Genomic DNA, 27,728 nt, shown 5'->3' with positions numbered 1-27,728 from the left:
GGGGGAGTGAGAGAGAGAGAGAGAGAGAGAGAGACAGACAGACAGAGACAGAGAGAGATCAATACTGCACATGTTTTTCTTGGAAAGTGTTAAGTGTACAGTTGCACAGTTGGGTTGCCACTTGGGTCATCATGCGTCACAGCTCTGAAAATCTAGGACACACGTCGAGTATTTAAAACACCGTCAGCAAAAGCACTGAAAAAGAAAGGAAACCTGGTCCTACAAAAATTATAACAGACCCTTAACTGAAATAAAACAGAATGAACGGAATCTCAAAACAGAGACCTGATATCTAATTTTATTAAAACTGAACACGAGTCCAGTTTGATTTGGACAGTAGGCCTGGGAAGCTAATTGGGTTCCATGTCCAGGTCTGTGGCCGACTATGTTTTAATGATTACATTGAATGGGGGGTAACCAAGCTGTTCAGGGATTAATTTAGAGATTTGACAACGATTGCTGTTGACTGTTTATTCTTGAACAAAAGAGAATTACATCATAAAGTGAGTAAAAGCTTGTAACAGTATGAAAATGTCTACAAAATACGTATATAGAACATGTTTGTTTGACTTAATATTAATAATTAGTAACAGAAATACATAATAAAAAAAATTAAAAAAAAGAATAAAGTAATAATAACAATTATAATTTTTACTATCCATTATTATTATTATTATTATTATTATTATTATTATTATTATTATTATTATTAATAATAATAATAACAATAATAACAATAATAACAACAATAATAATAAAGTAATCATAACAATTATTATTATTATCCATCAATAATAATAATAATAATAATAATAGTAATAAAGCCTGCTGGACTCTCCACCGTTGAACACTAAAGCCTTGCAGAGGAAAGCGTCTCTGGGCTGGGCGGGTGGCGGACGGGGCCCCTTTAAGAGGCCATGGCGGACAGGGCCCCTTTAAGAGGCCGTGGCGGACGGCCCTCAGCTCAGCCGCGTGAGCGCGTCGCTGGGGAGGGAGCGGCTCACGCAGGCGGGAGACAGGCCCGCGCCGCGCCTCTCCCGCTCCGATTAGCTTTTAGCACTGCGTTAGCGCCAGGGATCCTCCAAATGGACTGCTGTCAGGTCTCGGCGTGTCGCGGGGGAAACGACGGGGGGTGGGAGGGGGGGGGGGGTCCCGGTCACCGGTGACAGCCCGTCCCTCACCCCCTCCCGGCCCCGCTGTCCTGTCGGCCCGCCATTTTCACCTCGCGGAGTCGGGAGACGCCAGCGGGCGCTCTCAATCAGACCGGCGTTAGCGCCAGGGACGCACGCACAGCTCCAGGGAGCTCACCGCTCTGCTGCGGGCCCAGGAAGCACCGGCAGATCGGCCTCTTACTCTTATTACTCAATGGGCCTTTATCCCTTTAAATAAAATAATATAAAGTAAAGATCGACAGTGACGGCTTTCTATCCATTATGATTACAACTCTCTAGACCTGTGGACTCTCTGATCCTCTCTGTCAGTCATGTTCCTAACTCCAAATTAGCAGATCAGCTGCAATCCTGAATAAACGTATTTCTGAGCAACGTGTATATTAAGGCCAGAGTTAATGAAATGATTTAAGAAAAGCAAAACCCCTATTTTTTCCCAGTTTCACCAGTCACCCTGCACGTACTAACACTAACGCTGGCCTCTTGATTTTATTAAGCAAATCAGCGAATAATTTATTTTTCTTTTCCTCTAGGAACACGGAGAACTGCCAATTTCTATTTTCCCTCTGAATATGCCATCTAATAACAAAGCCGATGGGTTAATTTCACCTTCTTCTGAAGTACACGGCAACATATTTTACAGCGTGTTGGGGAAGCCAGAGATGAGCTGTAATTGGACAGGTTCTGAGCTGCATCTGCCTTCAGTAATCTGCCAGTGTGTGGATTTACCCCCCACCGCCCCACACCGGCCCACACACGGCTCAGTGATCTCCCCTAGTTCCCCCCCAGCCACAGCGTGGGGCCAAATTTTAATGCAAGTTTAATGGGAAGCAAGGCGAAAGCAATTGCACGCAGATCTCGTATTGTTAAGATAATCACCTCTAAAAAATGTTTAAAAAGGCAGTTGCACACAGCCAATTTCCAAAACTGCCCATTCTTCTAAAAAATAAAATAATTGCAGCTGTATATAAATATGTTCTTTTATTTAATAGAAATGTTTCAGTCACATTTTTAAATTGAATTCCTCCTAGGAGGTTATTTTTAAATGTGTAAGAACATGAGAAGGCACTCTGTACTTATAAAATGGAAGTCCATGTTAGCAGATGCTTTGTTAAACCAGGCTTATTGCACTAGCAATGAAATGCATGGGCAGTTAGTTTAACTGTGGGCAGGGGTGGAGTAGAGTTCAAATGAACTTTCTGATGGTAAACCTGTCTGTGTGTGCCCATCAAAAAAGCACAAATATTTAAGCTTCTGAATAATACCACACACTGAATTATGGGAAATGGATCGGTCCTTACCTCTGTTTCCCAAGTGCTTAAAAAAACTACGTCCATTGATTTTTAAAAAGAATCCACTCATTGGCTCATTCATTAAAAAAATCTATAAAAATGTAAACAAACAAATGACAAAATTTACCCATAGAAATTCCAGAGTAAAAAAAAGAAATGGAAATATGGTGGGTATATTTATACAGATATTTATACAGATATCATGCATCTCAAATGATAAAACAATGAATATGCACAGAGGACAGTGCACAGTATACATTCCCCATGTTTGTTTCTGGCACAGAGAGCAGTATTATACTTCAGTAAATAAACAACTCAATTCAGGAAGCCTGACAGCAACTCCATCTAGCAATTATTATTATTTTTTTTGTTTTGGACACAATCCGCAAACAGCTTTCATTCACGTTTCAGTTATTGTCTCCTTTAGAGTGCTCTGGCTGACATTTTACAGAGGATAACAGATCCAGTTGTTTTACCATCTGACTAATGAACAGGTTTACTTAATATTACCGTTTTTCAATTAAATCTGGTTCCATTAAGGAGAAACAGTAACCAAAAGAATATTCACAGAAAACTGATTAAAGTGCTCAACATTTAATAAGCAGTCTTAAATCTTTAAATTATTAGTTTCACATATGTAAAGTTGTAGTTCATTTTATTAACTCATAAAAATAAATGTCAGAGTGTAAAGAGCAGTCCCTGCTCTCTGTTCTCTCTTTTCACACACACACACACACACACACACGCACACACACACACTGTTCCACAAACACACACACGCACACACACACAAATGTGTGCACATGCACACATGCACACACACACGCACACACACACACTGTTCCACAAATACACACATGCACACACACACACACATACACACACAGTTCCACAAATACACACACGTACATACTATGCCATCCCCCATTTTGGCCTTCTAACATTGATCTGCTAAGGAAAAAAATTGGAGTGTTTTATCAGTCCAACTGTCCACATTAATTTGAGGAGTTTAATGATGACCTCGTAGATCTGTGATCGATTAGCAAGGCTCCAGTAGTTTTCCACAACTTTCAATTACTTGGCTAAAAAAAGAGATGCTGCACAGTCAAGAGGAATTCATTTGAATATTTTCAAGAACTAAACCGCTGAATACCGACATTGTTTAATTAATGTTTAAATCTAATCCGTATTAAGAATAATTAGCTTTCTAAAAAGCTGATTAACGTTATGTTAGGATGATAATGGCTCCAGCTAATAGAAGCACTTCTTATTTTTTTTTAAATATGCGCTAGCCGGTAATTCAGTTTAACTTCATCGCAGTGCTAATCCGCGTGCTTCTGCCGATAAACCGGGAAAATCCGCCCTAATCCCATATAGCACTGAGAATGAGTTAGCCCCAGATACAGCCACATATCAGACTGTCAGAGGCAATTATCATTTAGACAACTCTACTTGGATTTTAAACACACTGTAGTTTAAAAGGTGAATTGAGAAAAAAAAGAAAACTCAAAGGCACAGCTTGAAAAGTTGATTGAAAAGCACGGCTGAATTAAACTTGGAGAATTATCTAGACTCAGGTCACAGCTAAAGTCCCCACAGTCAGAATTATCTTAATATGCAGTATGCTTATTTTAAAAAATAATATATGCTTATGCACACACTTATTTTACTTCATGAAATTATAAAACATAGTTGTCTACCTCAGTTAGACACCCACACACAGGGACAGTGCACACGCAGTGTAAGTACATTCAAAGGCATATTTCAGCAAGTGTAATGTGCAGGGTTTCTGAATTCCATTAAATATAGCCGTACAGTGAAGAAGCTATTAATAAATACTAACTTATTGTTTCAATTAACCTGCCAGTCATCTTTAGGAAAAGTGCAATTCAATTAAAAAACTAATTATGAAACATATTTACAATGAACAAATGTACAATCTGAACACATGGAGATTCCCCAGTGAATAATAAATGTGCGTCTGCAAAATCACTGGACATGTTTGCATCAATGAATTTATGCAGTAATGTACGCGTAGGAATTTTAACCAACAGGAAGTTTAACCAGTGAACATATGATCTACAGCCAGTAACCAAACTGCTGTACCATCAAGAGTTTCAGTCCAGGGCCAATAAACACTGATTAAATTCATCCATTAATCCATTAATAAAAACCTTAAATAAATATGAGGAAGTTATCCATCTAGACAACAATAAATTATTAGCACGTCTGGCCTTTCAGCTATACCTGCAATGAGATGCCTGTAGAGACAATGGACCTCATTCACGGAACGTGTATGGTCACATTTGATCGTAAACTGCGTACAAGAATGTTTCCAAGAACATTTCGGCATTCAAATTGTTTTGTTTCAATCATGTTGTTTCAATTGGACATCTGCATTTAACAATTCATACATCTGAATGAAATAAATCTAAACCATGAGATGCGATGAAGAACACCGTGTTTGGTCAGGAACAACTGAGGAACGAGATGAGGAATGGTAATATTTACTACACTAAGACCAAGGTCCTTTACTCTATTAGAATAAGATGTTCCACTGTATACCATGCTATTAAGCCTTTAAGGTGTGACATCACGGATATGTGATTAGAATGTTCTTAACTGAACATTCTAATGCTGATGTCACAATCACTACTGGTAACTGAAACCCATGGAGTTCTAGAATACTGACACACACAAAAAAAAAACATTACAAAAAACTTTTCAAAGGGTTAATAAAGGACCATTTTAAATCTGCTTGTAAAAGTGTGAGTGATTTATTCTAAAGCATCCCTCCTTCATCTTTATCCCATGTGCAGAGTGAAGACTATAACAGCCGTCATATAAGGGGAATACAAATGCACCACGAGTGAAATATACATGGATAAAGCATTCAAACAGAATACTTAAGTCAACAGAAATAGATCACAGCACACGATCCGGGGTGTTTATCGCACAATTCTAGCACGCTTTTCTGCAGATCAGTGTGTCCCGAAGGTGGCGATTCACGCAGCCCTTTATATTAACGTTTGACTGCTTGTGAGGGTTTTTTTAAATAAAGTTTGGGGTTTCAGAAAGACCTGCTTCAGCAGAACATGGAGATTGTGCCCCAGGTGTCGGGAGTGGCTTCCTCCCGGTGACCTGTTATGGGCCTGCTCTCTCAGGTGAGCCGCAAAACATCATTACCGGCCCCCGTCTCCCACGCACGGAAACGCAATTAATATTTCATACGCTCTGCACAGGGGTCCGCTCCACGTTAAATATTACAGAGGTTACGGCTCATTTCACTGCTGATGTTTGTTCATGGAAGTTAATGGAAGCAAAATTATATACTATTGTATTTTTAAATTGAATAAAACATATTTTTATATTCTTGAATTCAAAAAAGCAACTATTCTTTAAGGAATTTACAACTGCATAAAATACAGAATTTTTAACTGCATAGAATACCTTTACAGTACTTTCCAGGACTTGAAAACGTAAACATGTCCTTATGAGTGTGCATATAATCATCAAAAAAAGTGGTGTAAATTCCAGAATGTTCCATTAAATGTCAGGCTAGCGGAATATTATGGCCTGCATTATTTTGCCAGAGCTGCTCGCCCAGAGGGGACACATTCTTTGTCTCATGTACCATTTTGTCTCCTGACATACCGAGACTCTGTGCTCCAGAGACTGGATGTTTCTATGGTTACTGTTAGGAGAAGGGGGCGGAGTTTACCGTGGCATAGTCACCGCTCACTTTGACAGCTCGGACATAAAAGCTCAATTATCCCGTACCTGGGAAAGACCCGCACAAAGATACATAAATGAAATGCAGAAATGAAGGTTATGAAAAAATGACACCGCTCATAACGTAGCACAAAACACCAGCTGAAAATATGTAATAGAATTTCTTTTTTTTTTTTTTTCCCATTTGCGATTCTCTTTAACTTACACTGCCTGGGCAATGTGCTCTTCACTGTTTAACGTTAGCTGAGGTAAGAGAGCTGCTGTAATGGCACTTCAGAAAATGCCCTTGGCCATTTGAAAATGAGCACATTAAGTATGACACTTTGTGTATAATTACGCACTTGTTTCAGCGCCGTGCTGCCACTCCGGGTTCAATCGTTAGCACTCAGCGAAAAACAAAACCTTTTCAAAACGATATGAAACGGTCATGAGTCCGACCGGCGCTTTTGTTGTTGCCGACGCGCGGGAAAACGGCGTCGGCGTCGGAGAGCGAGGCGGCTCCCCCGGGGACAGGAAACACGAGCGCGAGCGAGGCGCGAGGGAGACGACCTCGCTCGGAGCCGCTCTCTCTCTCACCGCCGGCCCGCGCGCGGAGACGCTCTTTTAGCGCGCCGCCGCCGCCGCGTCGCTCTGAAGGTCGGTCAGAGTCGGCGGTCTCTTCTTGCGCTCGACCGCTTCTCTCGTTTAAAAATATCCGGGCGACGCGGGGTGCCCCCGCGGACAGACGGGTCGATGGATGTGGGACGGGACAGGACGGGGGCTGTCAGGCGCGGCACGCCGTGGGGTACGGCGAGGGTCACTGGAAGGACGTAGCAGATTTAGAAAGCGCTAGCGGCGAGAGGAAGACGCTCGCAGGCTTTTAAATAAGGTGCCCTGTCAGGACGCGTCGCGATTGCCTCAGACATCACGTTGCAGGAGGTCAGATTAGTCCATAAACAGACGTAAGACACTTGCGAAGGATTCTCTGCATAGAAAACTCAGACACTCAGGTCCTTATTAACTTGCTTTGTACCTTTTGGCAAGCCGTACAGAAATCACAAAAACGAATCACACTGTACTGACCACGGCCAACTAAGTAAAATGTCCTCACTTACACTGTTTATGTAAAATATGTTGACCTTCAAAACATACTTTAAAATACAGTATGCTGTGCCATAGGTACGTGAAGGTAATTTGAAGTTAATGTAGTTTATGTATGTGTCTCTGTGTGTGACAAACGCGCACACACACGCACACACACTGACTTCATCTACATCACACACATCTACAGGAGTTCCCTGGATAAGTTGTTGCACGACTTTATCAAATCGCGTGAAGATCGCAAGATGTTCCTGCCAAAAAAAACGGTGTCCGTTTAGTGAAATGTGAGGGATTCTCTTCTGCTTCTGAGCCCTTTGCGTTAGTTTATCCCAGACAGGCAGAAGACGGCCCGGCTGGAAAGCAGAATGCCTGAGAGCCGGCACGTCTGCAGCGATGCGGCCACTTCCACAAACAGACCGATGAGACATCTTCACCACGTCCGTCTGAAGATGAAACCCCTGTCAGCCATGCCAAATTGAGTCTGGATGCTCACTTGAGCGTGGCTACCACCTTAATTACCCTTTCTGTAATTGTCTTTTGCTTGTTAATGAAAAAATAAAAAAAGATTCTCCATTCTCCTGCCCAAGCGCCCAATTCATATATGACCATATTTGGTAATCATTTCTTTCAATGGTACTTCAATGGCAGGCTATATCACTATGTATGTAGCACCATTATAAGCAATACAAAAACATTTATAAATATTTATGTCAACAACCATAAATATGTATAGGTGTTTTATGCCACCACTGGTGTAGTAAGTGGCATTGCCATAACATATATGTTATATATTATATATGCCTACTATCAGTTACTGCCATATGCAATTCTGAATGTCTATGTATGGTTTATGAAGAGATGCATTTCACAGCAGTGTATTTTTCTATTTTTATGCATTTATTTTTTTTTTGGATCCCAAACCGACTGAACCCTCCCGTACCCTGGGTGATGAAATCGCCAACTGCACATCGCCCTATGGAGCTAGCGGCCAGTGCGATTTCATCAGACTGCGCGGTTCATCCACGCACCACAGCGTGGTGCCTTACCCGAGTGAGCCACCCAGAAGAATATACACTTTAAGCCCTGAATTCTTATTGTTGGTCAACACTGGTAGAACACCTGTACAATAGGGAAACCCAGTGTGATCTGGTTTTCTGATTACACATGCACATTTGCCCGGGAATAACTCTATGCAAATTAAGAGTAAATTAATCTTAAAGGAAAACAAAAAAGTAAATTATCGTCAGAACTTTCCTCCCATTAATATTTAAACGGGCACATGGGCTTTTCATGCGGAATAAACCGTTATTGATAAAATAAGCAAATTTCCATATTATTGCTTACACATACCGTCCATATGCGTCTATCCAAGTGCCCAATATGCGCCATGGATGAATTCGATGATCTGGGGACACAGGCAAAGTTCACCGCTTCACAGAGCCATAATGGTAGAAATAACACAGCACACTGCAGCCACATTTCCACATACACCACACTGATATCTCAGAAAAGCACACAACTCACACTTACCTAAGTGTGAACACTGGGGTACAGTGGGCTGGGAGCGTCCACACAGCGGCACAGTACCTGTGCTCCCCATGTAAACACATATAGAACCCTCCACACACACACAGACATACACATGTCACACTCACACACATGCAGCACAAACACAGGACCCCACACACAGTAGCCCGTACAGTGTGCCACACACAGTATGGACCTCACACACAGTGGCCTAAAGACGCACTACACAGTGTGGACCCTCCACACACAGTAAGTGCGCACTACACAGTGTGGACCCTCCACACACAGTAAGCGCGCACTACACAGTGTGGACCCTCCGCACACAGTAAGTGTACACTGTGTGCCGAAGGCAATCTCCTTCCAGAGCGCAGAATTCATGGCGGCTCACCTACCGCGGTTTGGCGGGTCGGGGATGTTGCTAGGCTACATTGCTTTATCATTTTGAAATACATTATTCAATAAAGCAGTTCAAGGGAAAACTGTGGTTTTGAATACTGAGTGATGCAAACTTTCGGCGGAAAATTGAAGCAATCACAGGAACGGCAATAGCCCTTTTACCTCAGTAATAAAGGACTTCATTGTTTTCCCCACCTATTAGCGAGGACAATTATTGGCTGCATTTTCTTCCGTATAAATGAACCCACCTATTTCCTTTTTTCTAAGATGAGAAGCTGTTATTTTCTAAGGTAATACAGTCAAAAGGTTCATATGCCCTCCAGAAGCAGCACTTCCTACCCAAAGCCAATGAGGAGCCTCGGCTTTCACAAAACTGTGAGTGTAGAGAGTGGCAGCTTACCTCATCCACCATAGAGTTTTTTACACATCAGGCCCTCAGGTGTGTTTGTGATTATTATTATCATTGTTTTTCATCATTATTATAGTTCTCTTTTTATCTTAAGCATATCCAGCCTCAAGAGAATGAAAACAGTAAGGTAACAAAAACAATTATGAATACAGCACACATTTCGACATGTTGACTGAGTGAACATCTCTCATTTCCATACGTGCAGTGTGTTTGGATTTGGACCGAGCCTGCAGAAGCCTTCTCAGTCACAACTGTAAGTGTGCAATTGCAAATGGGATATGCAAATGCAAATGTGATGGCCAAATTCAGCACTGACCCACAGGGCTGCTGACCATAGACAGCACTGTCATGGTCTGGATTCAATACCACACTATAGGGCTCAACTATGGGCTAGACCAGTGCATTAACAGATACCAGACCGTGGGACTCATCCACACACTAAAACAGAGCCTTAACAGAATGAGCCACTGGGAGCTCATCATGTCTTACTGTCACTCCGCCAAGCCAACATGCTCCTGGCTGTGTTAAGCACCAGCAAAAAGGCGGCTATGAAGCGCATTCAAATTTAAGCAGGAGGCGGCCGAGGGGCGAGCGGTCATTAACGCAGAGCGCCGTGCTCAGGGAGCTCTCTGAGCAGGAGGAACGCCGCTGCCGCCGCGCGGGCGAGAGAGGGAGGCGGCCCAGCGGAGCAGCGTCTGAAGAGCGTCTGAAGAGCGTCTGAAGAGCAGCCGAACGGCTCGTACAGGCGCTCGCGGCTGCTCCCGCTACGCAAGGCCGTGTCTGAAAGACCCGCCCGAACGCCGCTGCTCTCGCCCCCGACCCACACCGCCACGCCCGCCCGCCCACCCGCCCGCCCGCCCGCCTGCCGCCCCAAGGACGGCCGCGTTTGTTCTGCTTCTCGGCGAGAAAAAAGGGAAAAATAATATATACCCATTGAAAGTGGAGGCGCAGGGAACTGTGGGTTTCTGGGCAGAAAGATATTTCATTTACAAACAAAAAAAAGCGAAACAAAATAAGGCGTATTATTAAATCGGTGGGCTAATGCGAGCTTATTCCTTCTCTGGCGATGGGGGGGGGGGGGGTAGGGTCCCCTTGTGACCGTCAGCGGGGGCTTGTGTTCCTGAAGTGTGCTTTTTTTTCGGGAGGATGGATCGTTTCGCCGACGGTGCGGTTCGGCTGCCGCGGCCTCTGGAGACGGCCGATTTTCGCTTCCGAACCCGCCGTCTCACCGGGGCGGCGCCATTAAGACGGACCGCTCCGCGGGCACGCCGGCCGACTCCCGCCGTCCCCGCGCGCGGCTCTATCCCGCTCCGTTATGGCTATTACCGTTAACATTACCGCTACGGTTTCCATTACGTCCTGCCGACTGCAGCGAAAAACGGCCGACTAGCAGCACAGCTAACGGAAAAAACAGCAAATTGCAGAAACTGCACGATGCACACTGACGCTCACGTAGCCGAGAACAAGCTAGCGCAGGGCTGCCATGTCGAAATGAGAAGCCAGCGTTAATGCAGAGACACATTTTCTTTCCAATAAGGCGCAGTCGCGTCTGAGGAAACATGGCACCGCCTCCGACCGAGGTAAAAGTCAACCGCGATTCGTCTGAAATTTTAAAGTTATTTTTTAAAGTTATTATTTTAAGATTTTTAAATGCGCGCGTGCGTCTGTGATTTCTCTTTAGCGCCGTTCTCGGTGCGGCTCAGGAGCACGCCCGTGATAAATGTTAGCGTTTAAATCAAGGCTCCCGGTTCCCCTCACCCACACACGGGGGAGAGAGAGAGAGAGAGAGAGAGAGAGGCGCGTCTCTCTCTCTCAGATTAATATCGGGGCCCACCGGTCCCCTGATCGGGGGGCTGCTGGGCCGGGTGACTGATGGTCTGTCGGTTTAAAAAATGAACTTATTCCCAGCGTGGCGCTTATGATTCACGCCTCCCTCAGCGCCCCGCGCGAAGAAATGTGTGGGCTAGGCCACGGAATGTTCCGCCGCTCGTCTTCCTCGCAAATTACATTTCCTCCTTCTTCTTCTTCTTCTTCTTTTTTTTCTTTTTGGCGAGTTATATTATCCGTATAGGATCCGAAGCGACCGTTTAGTTTCCATTAGCCCGGGCTGAGGTGGATTAAATATTAAGCAAGCTCTTAGCCGCGCTGGCTGTTGGGAGAGGGCCCGGGCTGTGGCGTCTGGGATGCCGGTAGACAGGCAACACCATTACGGCTCAAAAAAAAAAAACACGGCTCTAACATGGCCACCGTCTGGGTTCCCTCCACTTCAAAGGGGAATTCAGGTCACAGTAAAACATTATTTCATTTAAAAAAGGCCTTTCAAATGCCTGCATGCTTCCCCCTGTGAAGAGAAACCCGAGCCTGCTCTCTCCTCTTATCAACTTAACACTTGCTGTCGCCTAAAAGAACAAGGAATCCGTCTCACTTATTATGCGCACCCCAGTCCAGGACAAAGACACCGCTGGGGCCCGAAATACAGAAGGTCTGGCTTACACACAGGAGAATACGGCTTTCATTAGCTACTCTGAGGGGAAGGGAACACCATGTTTTATGATTTTTAGTTGGAGTTAATCATTTTTAGAGGGAGTTTTATATGTGACCGGGCCTCAATGTGTTCAGTGTGTTTTTACAGGTGTCTAAGCATCACTGTGTTCAGGATATTTTACAGGTGACCGAGCCTCACTGTGTTCAGGGTGATTTTACAGGTGACAGAGCATCACTGTGTTCAGGCTGTTTTTACAGGTGACTGAGCCTTGCTGTGCGCCCTGTTAGCATTAGCGGCACAAACGCACACACCTCCGGTCTCCCAGGCGATGGAAAGGCGACAGACGGGCAGTTTTGTTTTTTTTCAGTCCTTCGTGCAGTTTGCCTCTCATGCCAAAGCGGGGTCAGGAGCGGATACAGGCTGCTGTCTCTCCCCTCCAGCTCCAGGCCGTCCTTCACCGCGCCTTTCTATATAAAGCAGCGAAATGTGTCCCTGCTCAGTGCGTGAGCGGGTAGTGTAGGAGGTGGCAGCCATGTTGGGGAAGGGGGTGGGGTGGCAAACAGTAAAGACATACTTTCACATTTCAAATTCTGTTACAACTGAGCTTGTAACAAAATAAATCAAACGCACTACCCTTAATCAACTGACTGGCAACACCCAAAATACCCAAATCCATTCCCATAAAACAGTGGAAATTGGGTAATGGCGTTTTCTTATTGACAACGCCGTTATTGACAATAAGAAAACAGCAGCGAAGGTCTGAACTCCTCTCCTCTCTATCCTCGGAGGGAAAGTTCTGTACGGAAGCCAGCGGAATCGAGTGAAGCCGGGCCCAGAGAAAATGGATCCGCGGACCTCGTCGGCGCGGAAACGGCGAAAAGCCTCACGGCTTCGGGGAAAGCTTAATCACGGCGGCTCAATAAAAAGCCTTTGTTTTGAAACATTACGAGAAACAGACTCGAGGACCGGCGGTCTATTTATACATGTTCTTTTTCACGGACGCGCTCAGGAATAGACCTGCCTCTCGACTGCAGGGGAACTCGGGAGATGACTGACGGAAGACGAGCCGGCGATGTCGCCGCCAACAATAAACGATATTGTGTTATTAACGAAATGCGGTAAGAATGAAGCGTCGTTTATTTAACTGCGCATTATAGCCTCCTGAGCCCCCGCAGAGGGAAAAAAAAACTATTTGTTGTAGTTAAAGAATATTACTTTATAAAATAAATTATTTATTTTATTTTTTATCGTATGTCCCTTGTAGCGTAGGTTTGAGCATAGAAGAATAAGTGGCTCTTGAGACCGGAGACTAACGTCCCCTACTGGGGACAAAAAGAACTGCGCGGACAAACTGTCTTCTCATTGACTGCAAAAACGAGAGGTGAGACTGTGGCACAGTGAAAAGTCTGCGATTTGGATTTCCCGATACGGATTCAGTTGGACAGTAAAGGTAAAAATTAAACCTGGCTGAATTGACTGGCTGCGTAGGAAAGGGGACGATAACAACGCTGCCTCAATTATTTTAAAGGTTACCACAGTATTTGGGAGACACTTTTTTCTTTTTCGGTGATCTTTGAATGAGTTTATATCGAACGGCGAGAGGGAAGGTCGTCTTTGCTGCTGTGGTTCTTGCAGACGTGAGCACGGCAACACCTGCAAACACGCTCTCCACACACAAGACTTACAAAAAAATTAATTAAAACAGCTGAATACACAATTTATGATATGGTTCAGTATTACGTTACATTGCACTCAGTTAACTGATACTCTTCTCCAGAGAGATTTAAAGTGAAGAAATATAAGTGTATTCACCTGATTAATATGAGTAATACAACAGTGCCAGACCAGGATAAAGCATTCTCAGACCAGCTATTACTAACACCAAAACACTAGCTTGGCTAAGCTAGCCAAGAGGCAATGTACATGCAGACTACATCCATAACAAGTCCTTAGACAATAACATTTTCCTAAACCCACAGTCAAAAATAGTAAAAAGTTACAAGTAATAAAGCAATAATTTGTTTACTTGCAAATTTCAGTGCAGTTGTGATTAATTTGTATGTGTTACCACATTTACTTCCAGCTCTCTTACCACAGAATAGATTCTTTCCACGTAGTGCATCTGATTTCTTAGCTGTCAGGAGTTGCCTATTTCTCACTGCCAAGTTGTCAAATTATGCACAAGAAAACACTGACATTAGACATGTTGCGTCAGTCCCCGGTCTCCACGCAGTACCTCGGAGAATTTTCAGCTTGCTGACAGGAATTGTGAGAGAATAAAAAACATGAAACAATCAGACCTGGGTCAAATACATCTCTCAAATACTCTCAACTCTTTTGATGCTGTTAAAATTCAGAAACACTCCAGAAAATCTCTGTGTATATCCCCAAAACATTTATTTGACCCAGGTCTGAAGAGAACACATTTTCCACTATATATATAAGGTGATTTTTTGATCAGTTTATTTCCTTATATCTTTACTGCACATAACTCCCCAAGTAATTCATAATTCATAAATAATGTCTGACTGCTTACCGTACAGAAGGGGGGTATAGAATGCTTTATTTGGATTGTAACGGAAAGAGAAGTGTTATTTGATATTATCTAATGAGCAATATACTGTAACTGGCTATAATATTACTTTAATCTAAGACTGAAATTTTTTTTATTCGATTGTAATTGTTGATGTTTAATTTCATTCCTTGTCCATTTTTATTAATAGCACTCGGTGAGCTTGCATACAAACACACGCACACACACACAGACACACACACACACAGGTACACACACGCATGTGCACACTCACACGTATACACACGTACACACACATGCACACACGCATGCACACACACACACACACACACACACAGAGGTACACACACGCATGTACATGCACGCACACACACACATACACACACACACACCCTAAACACTGCAATACTCTCACACAGGAGCCAGCGATTACACAGATCAGAAGAGCGGTACAGTAAAGCCAGGACTGATGTGAGGAGACACACGCCTCACACCTCGCCTCACACCTCGCCGAGCTCTGGCGGCCATTTTTAGAAACGGAAAGTCTCAGCCTCACGCCGCAGCCGCACTTCTCAGGCAGACAAACAGAATGCTGACGCCGCCGTATCCAGCGAAGTTGTTTTTCTGGCGTGGATGTGTACGCCCATTGAAAAAAGGAGAGCTTCATAAAATGCACGAACAAACATAAAAAATTAGGCGCCTTCACGTACGCCGAGCACTTTCAAAAACCTCAGCATTTTAAAATTCAGAATCAAGCACTTTCAGTGTTTTTTCAGAACCCTTGGGAATTATTCTATTCATAAATAAGCCATCAAAAAGAATATGATGGGACAGCATGGGGTAGACATATTTAATTAAATGAAAAATGTTTTTCAGTCAATTGAAGAACACACCCTTGAAACCAAAAGCAAGACACTGTTACACAGTGTTAGCGGCACTTAAAGTGCAAGAAATGGGCCAAAGCATTATAAAGTTTTATACGAATACGGTACCATAGACATTAGACTCCTTCCAGAAACACGGACAGCTGCATTGCAAAGCGCAGTTTCCAGATTGTATCTATGGTTGTGCAAGCTCAGATGTATAAATAAAACGCGGCTCGTCAGACAGGCAGAGGGAAGGCCAGACACAGCCTAAGCGGTAGTAATGCGCTCTAACATTAGCGCAAGGTTGCGCGGAGGTGATCCGCTCCACGCTTTTATCTCTGAAATCGCAGCTCAGAGGAGTTGTTTTAGAGGGGATATAGTGATATGCCTACGGCGTGCGTGACCTAAAACTCGAGCTGACGCCGGGACTTAGAATGATTACTCGCAAGAAAATACATCACACCAGCAGAAAAAAGACTTTTACTTTGCTCATGAAATGCGTGTACTTGCAAATGTAGTAATCAGTAAAGACCACGTACCATCAGGGTCCTCTTTAAAACCTTAATTAAACCTTAAGGACAGAATGTATACTAAAATTTTACAAATTCACAAACAGGAAGATACTAATGCTTTGTGTTGACGGCCAGCATGTCATTTATGATTATCAGAGCAGGAGGTTTGAGGAGGCGTGCATGACAAGCTCACTTCTCATTGGCAGCCCACTAAGGGCGGGCGTACATTAGCCGATTTTCTCACTGAATTACGACGTCGAGAGTTCAGATGACATCTCACACTTCATAAGGTTCAGATTGTGACAGCTGATTGGTTGATAGCACAGACTACATTTAATTTAAGAAAGATTAACACTTTGTTAAAATTCTAGGATTTTAAATTGGAAACCAGCATACACAGGGGAGGCCCAGGGCCGAACTTGAAAACCACTGCTATAGAGGGCAGTGTAAGAACTTTGAAGATTGAAGAAAATACATTTAAAATCTCAATGGAAAATAAACTGGTTTTTATAAAACACAAACATTTAAAATCTCAAGGGAATATAAGCTTCATTTTATAGCACTTGTTTTATACGACTCTTTATGTAATAAAACAATTATAAAATAATGATTTTGACAGCGGTCTTTAACGGCATGTTTATGTTCATAAAGTTCTGTTATTAGTAGGCAGGCCACCCTCCCTCACTCATTAAAGTTCCAAACATGACGAGCGCCTGAAGCAAACCTGCCATTCATCATTCAAACAGTACAGCTGATGGACCAAATTAGCACATCTTTAAAAATGTATGCAGGGCATTTAAGGCTAATGGATCATTATAACTTGCAATATAAGGAATATTCAATAATACTTTTTAAGAGCTATATGACTTATAACTTAATCATAAGCACTGCAAAGCACTTTCATAAGCACTAGACAGACAAATGCTTACATCAATAACCACAAATTAGCATGGCGTGGTTGTAGATATTCACTTGGAATATCATACCAATGTCACTAGCGGCATCAGACAGCGTAATACTGAATATAAAACTTTTATTGCAATGGTTTATTTTCATTCCTTGTTAATACCATTGAATTTATCATTTATAGTGCAACTGCGCACACACACACCCTGAAAGCTGTAATACCCTCTCCCCACAGCCTATTGCTATTATACGAACAACAAGAAACACAACATACTACAGGAGAGCTAGCGAATGGTAATGCAATTTGCTGAATGTGACATAACACACCATATGACCATGAGTGGCTACTGACAGATGCATCTATGAATGCTTATGCAGTGCTTCCTATGTATGTGAAAGAGATGTATTGCCAGTAAAAACTTACCCCAGCAAGATCTCTGTTCCTGTTGAGCTCTTCTGTGTTACTTGATTGAAAGGACACAACACATACGTATACCTGTAAGCACAAGTGGGACATAACATCTGGCTTAAAGGTTCTACAGTATTAAAGCCTTTCATGTGCACAAATGCATTTATTTGAAAACAAAACAAAAGAAAACAGAAAAAACTTCACTGACAGAAATAGTTTTACACTGAGCTGTACGTGGGATACTTACACACTCAGACCATTCCACTTTGTCTGATTCCTCATTATTTTAAGGCACGGTAAGTTATATTCGCTCTGTAGACATTTTCAAACAATATAACCACACACACTGGGGAATTCATCGTAAACACTCTGTGCAGCCCTGTACAGCGCTGTGGCCGCTCTTTAGAGTGCAGAGCTGTCACATCCCAACAGTCAGCTCGATTGGCCCCTTTCAACAGGAAAAAAAAGAACCGAAGAAGACAGAGAAGAGGCAGGAGGTCTGTGAGCAGACAGAAATAAACGGGGGGTGCTCGTGGACAGAAGGGCGTGGGCTACGGGCCGCTCCCAGAGACCGGCGGGCGCTAAAGCGAACGAAAACCCCGGCGGAGAGCGCGGGGGAGGGAGAGAAGCCATCACAGGAGCCGGGGCTACCGACGGAGCGCTCGGCCTCCATCTTGCCGGGGAGGCGGGTCGGCGAAGGGGGCCGGTGAGGAGCGAGCTGGCGCCTCCCACGGCTCGTCTGTGATGAGGCGTTAGATGTGGGGGGGGCGGCGATTAGAGCTCGCAGCGACGCGTGGCGTGGGGGGGGGGGAGTATAGCCACCGCCACGCAGCGCTGATCAAAGGCACCGGGGGGGGGGTAGACTTGGAGACGGACGGGACAGACCGAGAGCGGTTATCGGAAACAAAAACGCCGATTCCTACGATCCGAAGGATGGGAAGACCAGAGGAACAGAGAGAGAGAGAGAGAGAGAGAGGAGGAGGAGAGACAGAGGAAGAGAGAGGGAGGGAAGAGAACGAGAGGGAGGAGAGGAGAGAGAGACAGAGAGAGGGGAAGAGAGAAGGAGGAGGGAGAGGAGAGAGAGACAGAAAGAGAGGGAGAGGGAAAGTGAGAGAGGGAAGGAAGAAGACAGAGAGAGAAGCAAGGAGGGTGAAGACAGAGACAGAGAAAGGCAAAAAGAGGTGAAGACAGCAATCAGAAGGAAATGGGAGGGAAGGCATCGCAGAGAAAAGCAGATGAAAGAAGGAAGGATGCACACCGGAGGGAGGGGGAAGTGGCGGGCGGTGGGCTCTCTGCTCTGGGGGGCTGTTTGCAGACGGCATTAAGTGCCTGGCGCCTCGCTGCGAGCGCTGTTTTACAAATTCCCCCTTTAATGTTTCCTCCGTACGTCTCCTTTCTCCCCCCCCGCCGCCCCCCCCTCCACTCTCGCACGGCTGCGACGATCCTCACACAAGCCTGAGACGCTCCCTCCGGACGCGCGCGTCAGTTCCTACGGTAACCGAGCGTACGAGAAAGCCTTTCTACGGGAGAAAGGCCAGCGGCTCGTTGTTGACACAACCCCGACACCCTCCGTGAGGAAGGTCCACCCGAGTACTTCCCAGCCAACGAGACGCCGATGCCCTCTCTGTAATTAGCAAGCCGTCGAGATTAGCTCGCGAGTCTTCGTCTTCGCACGCGCGGTCCAAACCTTCCTCTGCGGTTCAGGTGAACGGTCGCGTCTGCGTTAAGTTCGCGAGCGGTTCAGACCACAGAACGCCCTCGAGTGAGCGCTGGAACAGATGGTACCTGATCGGCGGGGGCGTGGGGGGGTGGGGGGGCGTGGCGGTAAAAAGAGCGATGGAGTACATTATACCGGGGATTTCCCCCCCCGAGTCGGCCTACGGAGAGCGTGCTCCCGCCCGTTTGCCGACGCAGAGAGGTCGCCGTATGATGCGTCGCCATGGTGACCTTGAGCGCTTCCACCCTACGGGGCATGCCGATTTTGAGCGGGAGTGCGTATTAACTGCTTCCACGGGCGTGTTCATTCGTAGGAGGCGGGCATTCTGGGCCCGCAAACGGCACCGGCACAAAAACCACGAAGAGGGCGTAAGTGAAGAAGGGAAGACACAGCTAAGGAAAAGACTGCAGAGAGGAGAAGAAACTAAAGGAAAACACTAAAGAGCGAGCGTTCAGACAACAAAAAACAGAGTGAAGGAAAACCCTGAAGGAGAGGAGAACAGTGACGATGAGGAGGAGAGATGGAGAGGCAAAACACTAAAGAGAGAAGAAACAGAGAAGGAGAGGAGAGAGTGAAGGAAAACAGTGAAGGAGAGGAGGAGAGAGTGCAAAGAGGAGAGGACGAGACAGAGAGGGAAAGCAGGAGGCTGGGGTTCGAGCGCAGTAAGGGGGCCCAGGGAGACCCACGCAGATTGAACATGATGTCTCGTCCCAGATCACTTCCACCCAGCCTCTCTCTAACTGCCATAAATGAGTATGACATCAGCAGACCTACTGAACAGAGCTCTCTGCGTTAGGCAACATGACTTTTATCCCATTACAGTAAATCATTATAAATCACAGCAAACCAATTTATCAGAGGCTCAGTCAGAATATAAAATAAGAACTCACAGCCACAGAAACACATCACAGTATCTTCTCCGGTTCAAAAAGTCACATTTGCTGCAGTCTACTCATAGGATAATGTGCACAGAGCCAACATTAGGTTCATGACAACTCATTTTTAAAAAATCACCACTCAGCCAGCTTTTCACTCCCTTTGGCATCGAGTTCTAAGTACGGCCCTTCGTGAAAGACATATAACGCCTTCATACGCACTACACAGCACCTACATAGGACACGCTTAAGCATTAATAAATGCTTACGGCAATAACTGCAAACAGCCAAATGGCATGAACCAGTTACTACACTAGTAGCAACAACACACCTTATACACAGTTGTAGTTATTTTACACAAGCATGTATGAATATTTATGCAGTACATACGAAGCTGCTATGTATTAGAGACACAGGCAGCAGCGTACTGTGGAAACGGTCACAATTGCAATACGTTTCACCCACAGAGTGACACTGTGACATCATCACTGTCTACCTGCTCAACAACTGACCAATCAGCATGGCTAATATCACCCGGGGAGTTAACCTGAAATATCAGACTAACATTGCAAATATTTATTCAGCTTCGGGGAAAAAAAAGGATGATAAACACCCCAGTATCGGAACAGAACTTGTCAAAGGGGGGCGAGTAGCAAGGTTATTGCTAAACTCAAGATAAATTAGGTTAGCATATACGCCGAACTAGCCGGTTTACTTTGGGCCCAAACACAATTCTATCACAGATAAAGAATTAAGCCTGAAGCCTTTAGTTTCCGAAACTGCGGCTGGCATTTCCAACCTCTGGAGTTCACACTCGCTAACAATGGCTCGGAAACACGGCGGTTTTCACACAAGTCGCGCGAGCGAGAAGGAAAAAACGCTAAATAAGAAACGCCGCGGAGGTGACGAAAACATACAGAGCATCGCAGCCTAGGGGTCATCAGCTCCCGCGCTCCGCGAAAGAACGAGGAGCAACGTCCCTCGTCTGAGTATCAAACGCAGAATTAAACCTGTAAAAAATCGGAATAATAACAACGCGTGTTTTTTTTTTCCTGTCTGATTCTCTTCGTATGGCTGACATATCACGCGGTCTCCTCTCTCTCGCTCCGTCTTCCCGCAGTTACCCTCCCGCTGTGATCGCACATTTATTTTGCAGTTCCTTATGTCTCTGACTCAATTTCCACCCAAACCGGGGGTGCGAGGAAACATGTAGTCGGCAGCCTAAATGAAAACGCTACAGCCTTCAATTATGTTATATTTCCCAGATAACATCTGGTAGCGTCAGTCTATTATGAGACCACAGAAATTTACATTTTAACATTTACATTTACAATGACGTAAATTACGAACTTGCTCCAGATAAGCAGTGACAATGAGTTTTTTTATCACTACTGTGTATTATATCCGGGCAATTAATTTCAGATAACTTTTGCGGATAAATTCTTTTTTTATCCGTAGACAACGTCCAATGCCCCTCTTCGATCAGATCTCCACGACGACGTCTGACTGGCTCGGATTTCTAAAGTGTAGCATGACTTGATTTTGGCTGGCGTGCTGTGGCCATTTGTGTTAACATACAAGCACTCTATTGAAACTACACAGAGCTGGGTAAGATGCACACAAGTCCACATAAGAACTCTCTCTCTCACACATCCCAGTACTTCTGTTTTGTTCATGTCAGTCTATTTGAGTTAATGATGTCTTCTTTAGTTTGTTTTCTACACCCTGAGGCTACAATACCACTTCCCCAATAATAATAATAAAGAAACAGAATAAGAAACAGAATAGAAATGCCACGGCCATTTGTGTTTGACCCCCCCCCCCGCCCGGCCCATCCTCCCCCCCCAATAGACAGCAACACAACACTTACATCCAAATTATGATCAAAGTGTTCTAGCCTCCAATGGTGCTTCAGGCTGTATTAGTGTGCTGTATACACAATTAAAAACAGGAAGCACTTCTCTCCCTGAAACTCTCATGAGATAGCTGACTAATGTGATAGGACTAACACACACACACCAGTTCGTAAGGCACTACAGACCCACTCCTATTGAGAGAACGCCAGCCCTGTTTTCCACACATTAGCCACAAGGGCCGTAAAAACCGCTCAAATATCAGCGCTAAATTTCGGGCACGAAAACAGCAATAAAACACCTCCCAATTGCGCTGCCCGCTTTCAAATTAAAGTGATGAATTCGCATGAAATGGCTGAAAAAAACCCACTAATGAGGTTGAAAGATTGTGCAGTGCAATGAAGATACCTTTTTTGTTTTACCTCTGGGTCAGAATCTGCATATTGTGGAGACTGTGAAATGGAGTCTCCAGTCTCTGTATAAACCCACCCCATGGTGACTGGGGTTCAGTCACATGACACTATGGAGTCACATGACACTATGAAGTTTCTATGCTTTCCCTCAGCCTGAATAAAGAGGAAAACATACACAAGGAGAGCAGGCTGCCCCCTCTTTTAAAAAATATTTTACTTACATGAGACCTAACACACAACAGGATTGGCAGTTTTAGAGATCATTTTCTGAAAGACATCACACAATCTTTCCACAGACATAAACCATAATCAGAGAAAAGACGGGAACCCCTAAATATATATTAGCAAACACAGAACAGTAATTCCCCCCCTAACGTTCACCAATAAGCGCCCTGCACCTTACACAACTCTGCCCGTCTTCTCACAGAAAACAAAGTCGACGCCGTCGTCTTTTGTTAATGGTAAATGGACTGCATTTATATAGCGCTTTTATCCAAAGCGCTTTACAATTGATGCCTCTCATTCGCCAGAGCAGTTAGGGGTTAGGGGTTAGGGGTTAGGTTAGGTTAGTGCTCAAGGACACTTCGACACGCTCAGGCTGGGGTTTGAACCGGCAACCCTCCAACTGCCAGACAATCGAAGGCAAGGACAATCGCTCTTACCTCCTGAGCCATGTAGGCCTCTTTTCTTAGCGGAGCGGAGTTAAGGCCTCGTTCATGGCATGCATGAGCCAATCACAATTAAGAGAAAAAAAGGAAAAGTGTATCAACACGGCCGAGCGTAAACGTATCGGTGATAACCGTCAGTCACCCTTTTTCTCATCGCGGAACAGGGTAAGCAATGCGCCCTGATTGTTTTGTGCCGTCTTAAGGAGGCCCATTATGATAATGCCAACCTTCTGCAACTGGTGAAACGCCGAGATGCAGATTTTAATGGATTTGACTAAATGTATTTTTTCTTCCCCCCCCCCCCATTAATTACTGTAATTAAATACTCAGCCTCAATCCTCAAACAGGATTAGAGCATAATACTTTCAAAATGTAGGACAATTGGCCTGACACGATATTTTGAGAGGTTTTTTTTTTTTTTTTTTTTTTGCTGTGTAGTGTTTCTTTAATAAGAATAAATTAGAAACAACATTAGCCTGAGAATACATGAAAGCGAGCTTTCATTTCGAACGCGAGAGCTCTCCAGCGCGCTCCACGAATAGTACTGAGGGGAAGCCGGCGGGTCACTCAAAACAAGGGGCACCTTCGCCACACGAGCGGAATCTTCGTTTATTAATGCTGCCATCCTCCTCTTCACTCCTTCATCCAGGTGTCAACTACTCCAGCACAACACAGTTACATATCAGGGCAAACCTATGAAACATTAAGGTCGGAAGTCACATTGGTCCAACTGTTTTATATAAGTGGCACTGTCATTTCGCCATTCGCCATACTAACTTACAGTAGCTAGAATTGAGCCAAACACCATTACTTCTTAATAGTTACAGCCCTGCATTAGATTAAGAAAGCTCTGTATGTTTTTCCACTCGATAGGACAAGATACTATATATGAGCAAATCAGCCTTACTCAATGCCGTAAACGGTTCACCTTTGAAGAGATTTAAATTGCGATGTGCTCAAAGTAGGCCAGCTCAGGCTAATCTTCCACATGAGGGGATGTGAATGCGAGGCTTGATGACGCCGAATTCCAATTCCGTTCTGACTGTCAGGCGACTTTTCTCCGACAGCGCACCTCGTTTCTGCCTCGGAGACGCATCTCTGCTTTAGTTTAATTTGGGGAGGTGGGGGTGGGGGGGACAGGGCAGGACTCCGTGGTTCTGACTGCACCGGCGGTCTTAATGATATAGAGACTGACTGAAGGTCCACCCGTGCAGAACTGCCTGCTCAAACTGAAGGGACTACCCTGTTCTTTACCCAATGGGACACAGAACTGGGGAGGAACATATAACAACAACAACAACAACAACAACAAAACTACTCCTGCCTGTAGACATGCTTTTTTTTTTGCCAATTTTCTCAGAGAGCCATCAAAATATTCAGGGACGTAAATAGCTTTAGACTGTTCATTTAAGCTCTCCTGCTGAGTCTTCTTTCCCTCTGTAATTAATTCCATGGCCATTTTTATCTTTTATGGGCTGAAGAGGGAGTGGTTGCATTTGAAAAATATATACGAAGACATCACATAAATACACATGACTGACCTGTCACACTTCAGTGTTAATTTTAGCAAATTTTGGTTTAGTTTTAGTTAACTTATCATTAAATTGCATTGTAGTTTTAGCCAAATTCTGGTCATTAGGATACTCTTTATTTTTAGTCTAGGTTTAGTCAACAAAAACTAAAGTGGTTCTCGTAGACAAAAATTAGTTTTAGTCTAATTCCAATATAAACATGTTGACAAAAACACCATTAACACTCACATATAAAGAGTCATTTATACTCTTAAAGACAGCACTGTTCAGTGCATCTACAATCTCCCAAAAGGGTAATAACGTCAACAGAAAAACAGAAAAGTGACAAAAAGATCCATGACTTTAGTTGTGCTGGCTAGTATATTGATGCAATGCTACCAACCACATATTATTATTATTCAAAATAACACGAATAAATTGATTACAAAAGACTACACATAACTGGTTTGTTTTTTTTTAGGAACTCCGGTAAATCTCAGACAGAGATTGGAGGTGGAAAGTTAAATGGCGAGTTTTGAATATTAATAACTGAAATAACAGGCAGTTCTGAGGCTCTCCGCACATCCAGCGTCGCAGCATTTGATACAATCAATAGACTCCCACACGTGCACCGCCAAAACCTCGGGCCTCCTCAGCACTAAAACACATCTGTTGTGCAACACAAAGGAAGGCAAGGAAAATTAGCAGTGGAAGAGAAGTTAATGAGCCTGTTTTACACCCTTTTTTTCCTCAAATAAAATAAATAAAATAAATAAAATAAATAAAATAAATAAAATAAATAAAATAAATAAATAAAACGTTTCTTAACGCCAACGTGTGCACACTTTTGTGACTGCCTGCTGCAGAACCTTCTAGAAAAAAAAAACAAGAAGAAAAAAAAAAAACACTAGTGATAATTAAACTTCCCACACAATCTCAGTGTAGCAATTTCATCTGAAATTACAACGGGACGAGATTAAACCAAAAGCACACGGTGCCAAATACAAACAACTCCAATGTTATTTTTCTCACAGGAATAGCATATGTATTACTTTTAGAGAGTAAACTTAAACTTTGGTAAAGAAAGGCATTTTAACTGGGGCTAGTGCATCGCAGTTGCACCACATGACATAGACCTGTTATAACCAGCAATAACAGTTTATTACAACTGAAGACAAATGTCGTAACACTATTATAATGAGTACAAAACAGATTTATTTTAAAAACTGTTATAAAGTGATCACTGCATACATTATGAGAGTGTTATCTGGACACTGTCAGTATCTGGCATACGGTATGACACACTGTCATGAAAGGTGAATACCATGCTTACGACGGCATGACATAGACCGCACAACGGGCAGTTAACGTGAAGTTACTAGTCAGCAATGATATCCGCAAGTGCCACTCCACTGCATTTTAAACATGTAGATGCAGGCACAGGCTAGGAGCCGTAGCGCACGGACGTGAGTCTGCGCTGTGGTGGCGCTCTTCCGATACCCTGACTAGGGCAGTGCAGAACCACGTAGCACTGCTGAGAAACTCGACGTGAAGCCAGGCAGCAGAACGCTTCAGAGGATACCCAAGACCCAGAGAGGCACAGGAACTAAAGATAATCCGGAGAACAGACCGCAGCCAGGATAGGAGACCCAGAGCAGCGACTTTCCTATTAGAATTCATAATAGAGCCAGGGAGGGAAAACTACCAAAGAAACGCATAAACAACAGACCCCGCTATCTTTCAAATTTTCCCCTTTTTCAATTTACTGCATTACTGCCAGGGAACGTGACTCGAAAACTTTGGCGAATATAATGTTGTTTTGGGAAAGGCGAACGTTCGGGAAAAAACACCGCACACCTCATCACGAAAACGAAAGGCGAAACAGCTCGGGCGTGAGCGGATAACAGCGCACTGGAAGCTGAAAGAATCGCGCGGTCAGGTGATGCGATTTTATTCCCACAATCAACCGAAAGCGACCTTTGAAGTTAATTAATTGCATGAGTAACTCATTAAGACTAATGCTGAATTTCATGCATTAATTTAACTACATTGTCCCCGCCACATCTATCATAATTTGAAAAGCCAGCGAGTGTGACAGAGAGTGAGCTGGCTGAGACATGGGTCTGCATAAGTATCTGACGGTACGGGCTCCGGTGAAACGGAAAACAAATTAAACATGCGATATTCTCCCCGGCTTCAGTTATCAAACGCAACCCTTAATGCGCCGGGTCTGTACGTCACCCCCCCCCCTTTTCAGAGATCTGCGTTCGTCTTCCTGAATCTGCTAACTCGCAAATGGCTTACAGGCGTCGACCCACCTAAACCAACCCCTTAATAACCACTGAGTGAGTCAGTCCCCTCCCCGCCCCCCACCCCCTGCCCCCCCCCCCCCGGCATCAAGACTAATGTGTCTCTGTGGACGAAGCTCAGCTCAGCTCAGCTCAAACCCGCTTCAGAGAACCTTCCGGAAAAAAAGAAAAGAAAAAAAAACGGCTCCGGCTGCGACTGAAAACTTGCGTTTTTTCAAAACAACTTTTCCTCAGATGGTGTCTTTGCGTGCGACACCTTTCCCCCATGACTCCGTCTGAAGGAGGCGACGGCAGCAGCGGCGGCGGCGGCGTCGGGAGGAACCCAACAGCCCGCCGTCGTTAAAAAAAAAAACAAAAAAAAGCGTCAAAACCTCCTTCGCAGGAGCTGCGGCGGGACGGCGTGCGTCGCTCGGAGACGTGGGAGAGCGGGAAAATGTGACGCGAGCGAAATCTGACTCGACAGCCTCGCGCGCGGAACGCTGCCCTGCCCTGCCCTGCCCTGCCCTGCCCTCCCCCTCCCCCCCCCGCCGCCATAGCCCCCCCGGGGAACAGGTAGCCCCACGGCGAGCCCACACGAGGAACAGGAACAGGAAGCTCACCTCCCGAGGGTCACGTCAGGTCTGCTTTACCGCCAGCGTTAAGTAAGAGCGGCGACTAAAACCATCGACCCCCCCTATCAGATAAAACGCTGATTCCTGTATGGGACCACGCCTCATTTACCGCGCTAATTATCCTTCTTTTCCCCTAAAACCGCTCCGGCTTCTCAGCCCAGGACGTCAGAAGTTGCATTTTGAGCGATTCGTTTGGTTCTTTTTCCCCCCCTAACGTTCCTCCATTTGAACATTTTTTCACTTTTCTTTTTAAAGCCATTGCCCGGGGAACTAACTTTTATTATAAGCGCTGCATTGTTCACACTTTTTAGATTGCTTGGCGATTCCATACGAAAGAATTGATTAAAAGGTGCGACCAGCGCTCCTCACTTGTTAACCGTTTCCTGGCCTTCTGATCAGAGTCAATGTGAATTATACTTACTGTAACACATATACTGTAATACATATTCTCAACA

The 27,728-nt window shown here is 44.5% G+C and overlaps 1 protein-coding gene across 2 annotated transcripts in view; it reads right to left on the bottom strand.

The window, feature by feature from the left end:
* The window catches only part of LOC135259935 (glucosidase 2 subunit beta-like), a 114,945-nt gene that overhangs the window by 5,571 nt on the left and 81,646 nt on the right, over positions 1-27,728 (bottom strand). For both annotated transcript variants that reach the window (XM_064344891.1, XM_064344892.1), the window contains one exon: positions 17,332-17,403. In XM_064344891.1, coding sequence (XP_064200961.1) covers positions 17,332-17,403 — 72 coding nt within the window. The remainder of the gene's footprint in view (positions 1-17,331; positions 17,404-27,728) is intronic.

This window comes from Anguilla rostrata, chromosome 7 (genome assembly GCF_018555375.3).
Source record: "Anguilla rostrata isolate EN2019 chromosome 7, ASM1855537v3, whole genome shotgun sequence".
Lineage (NCBI taxonomy): Eukaryota > Metazoa > Chordata > Actinopteri > Anguilliformes > Anguillidae > Anguilla > Anguilla rostrata.
Note: the sequence above shows the minus strand (reverse complement) of the source record. Positions and strands in the feature narration are given on the sequence as shown.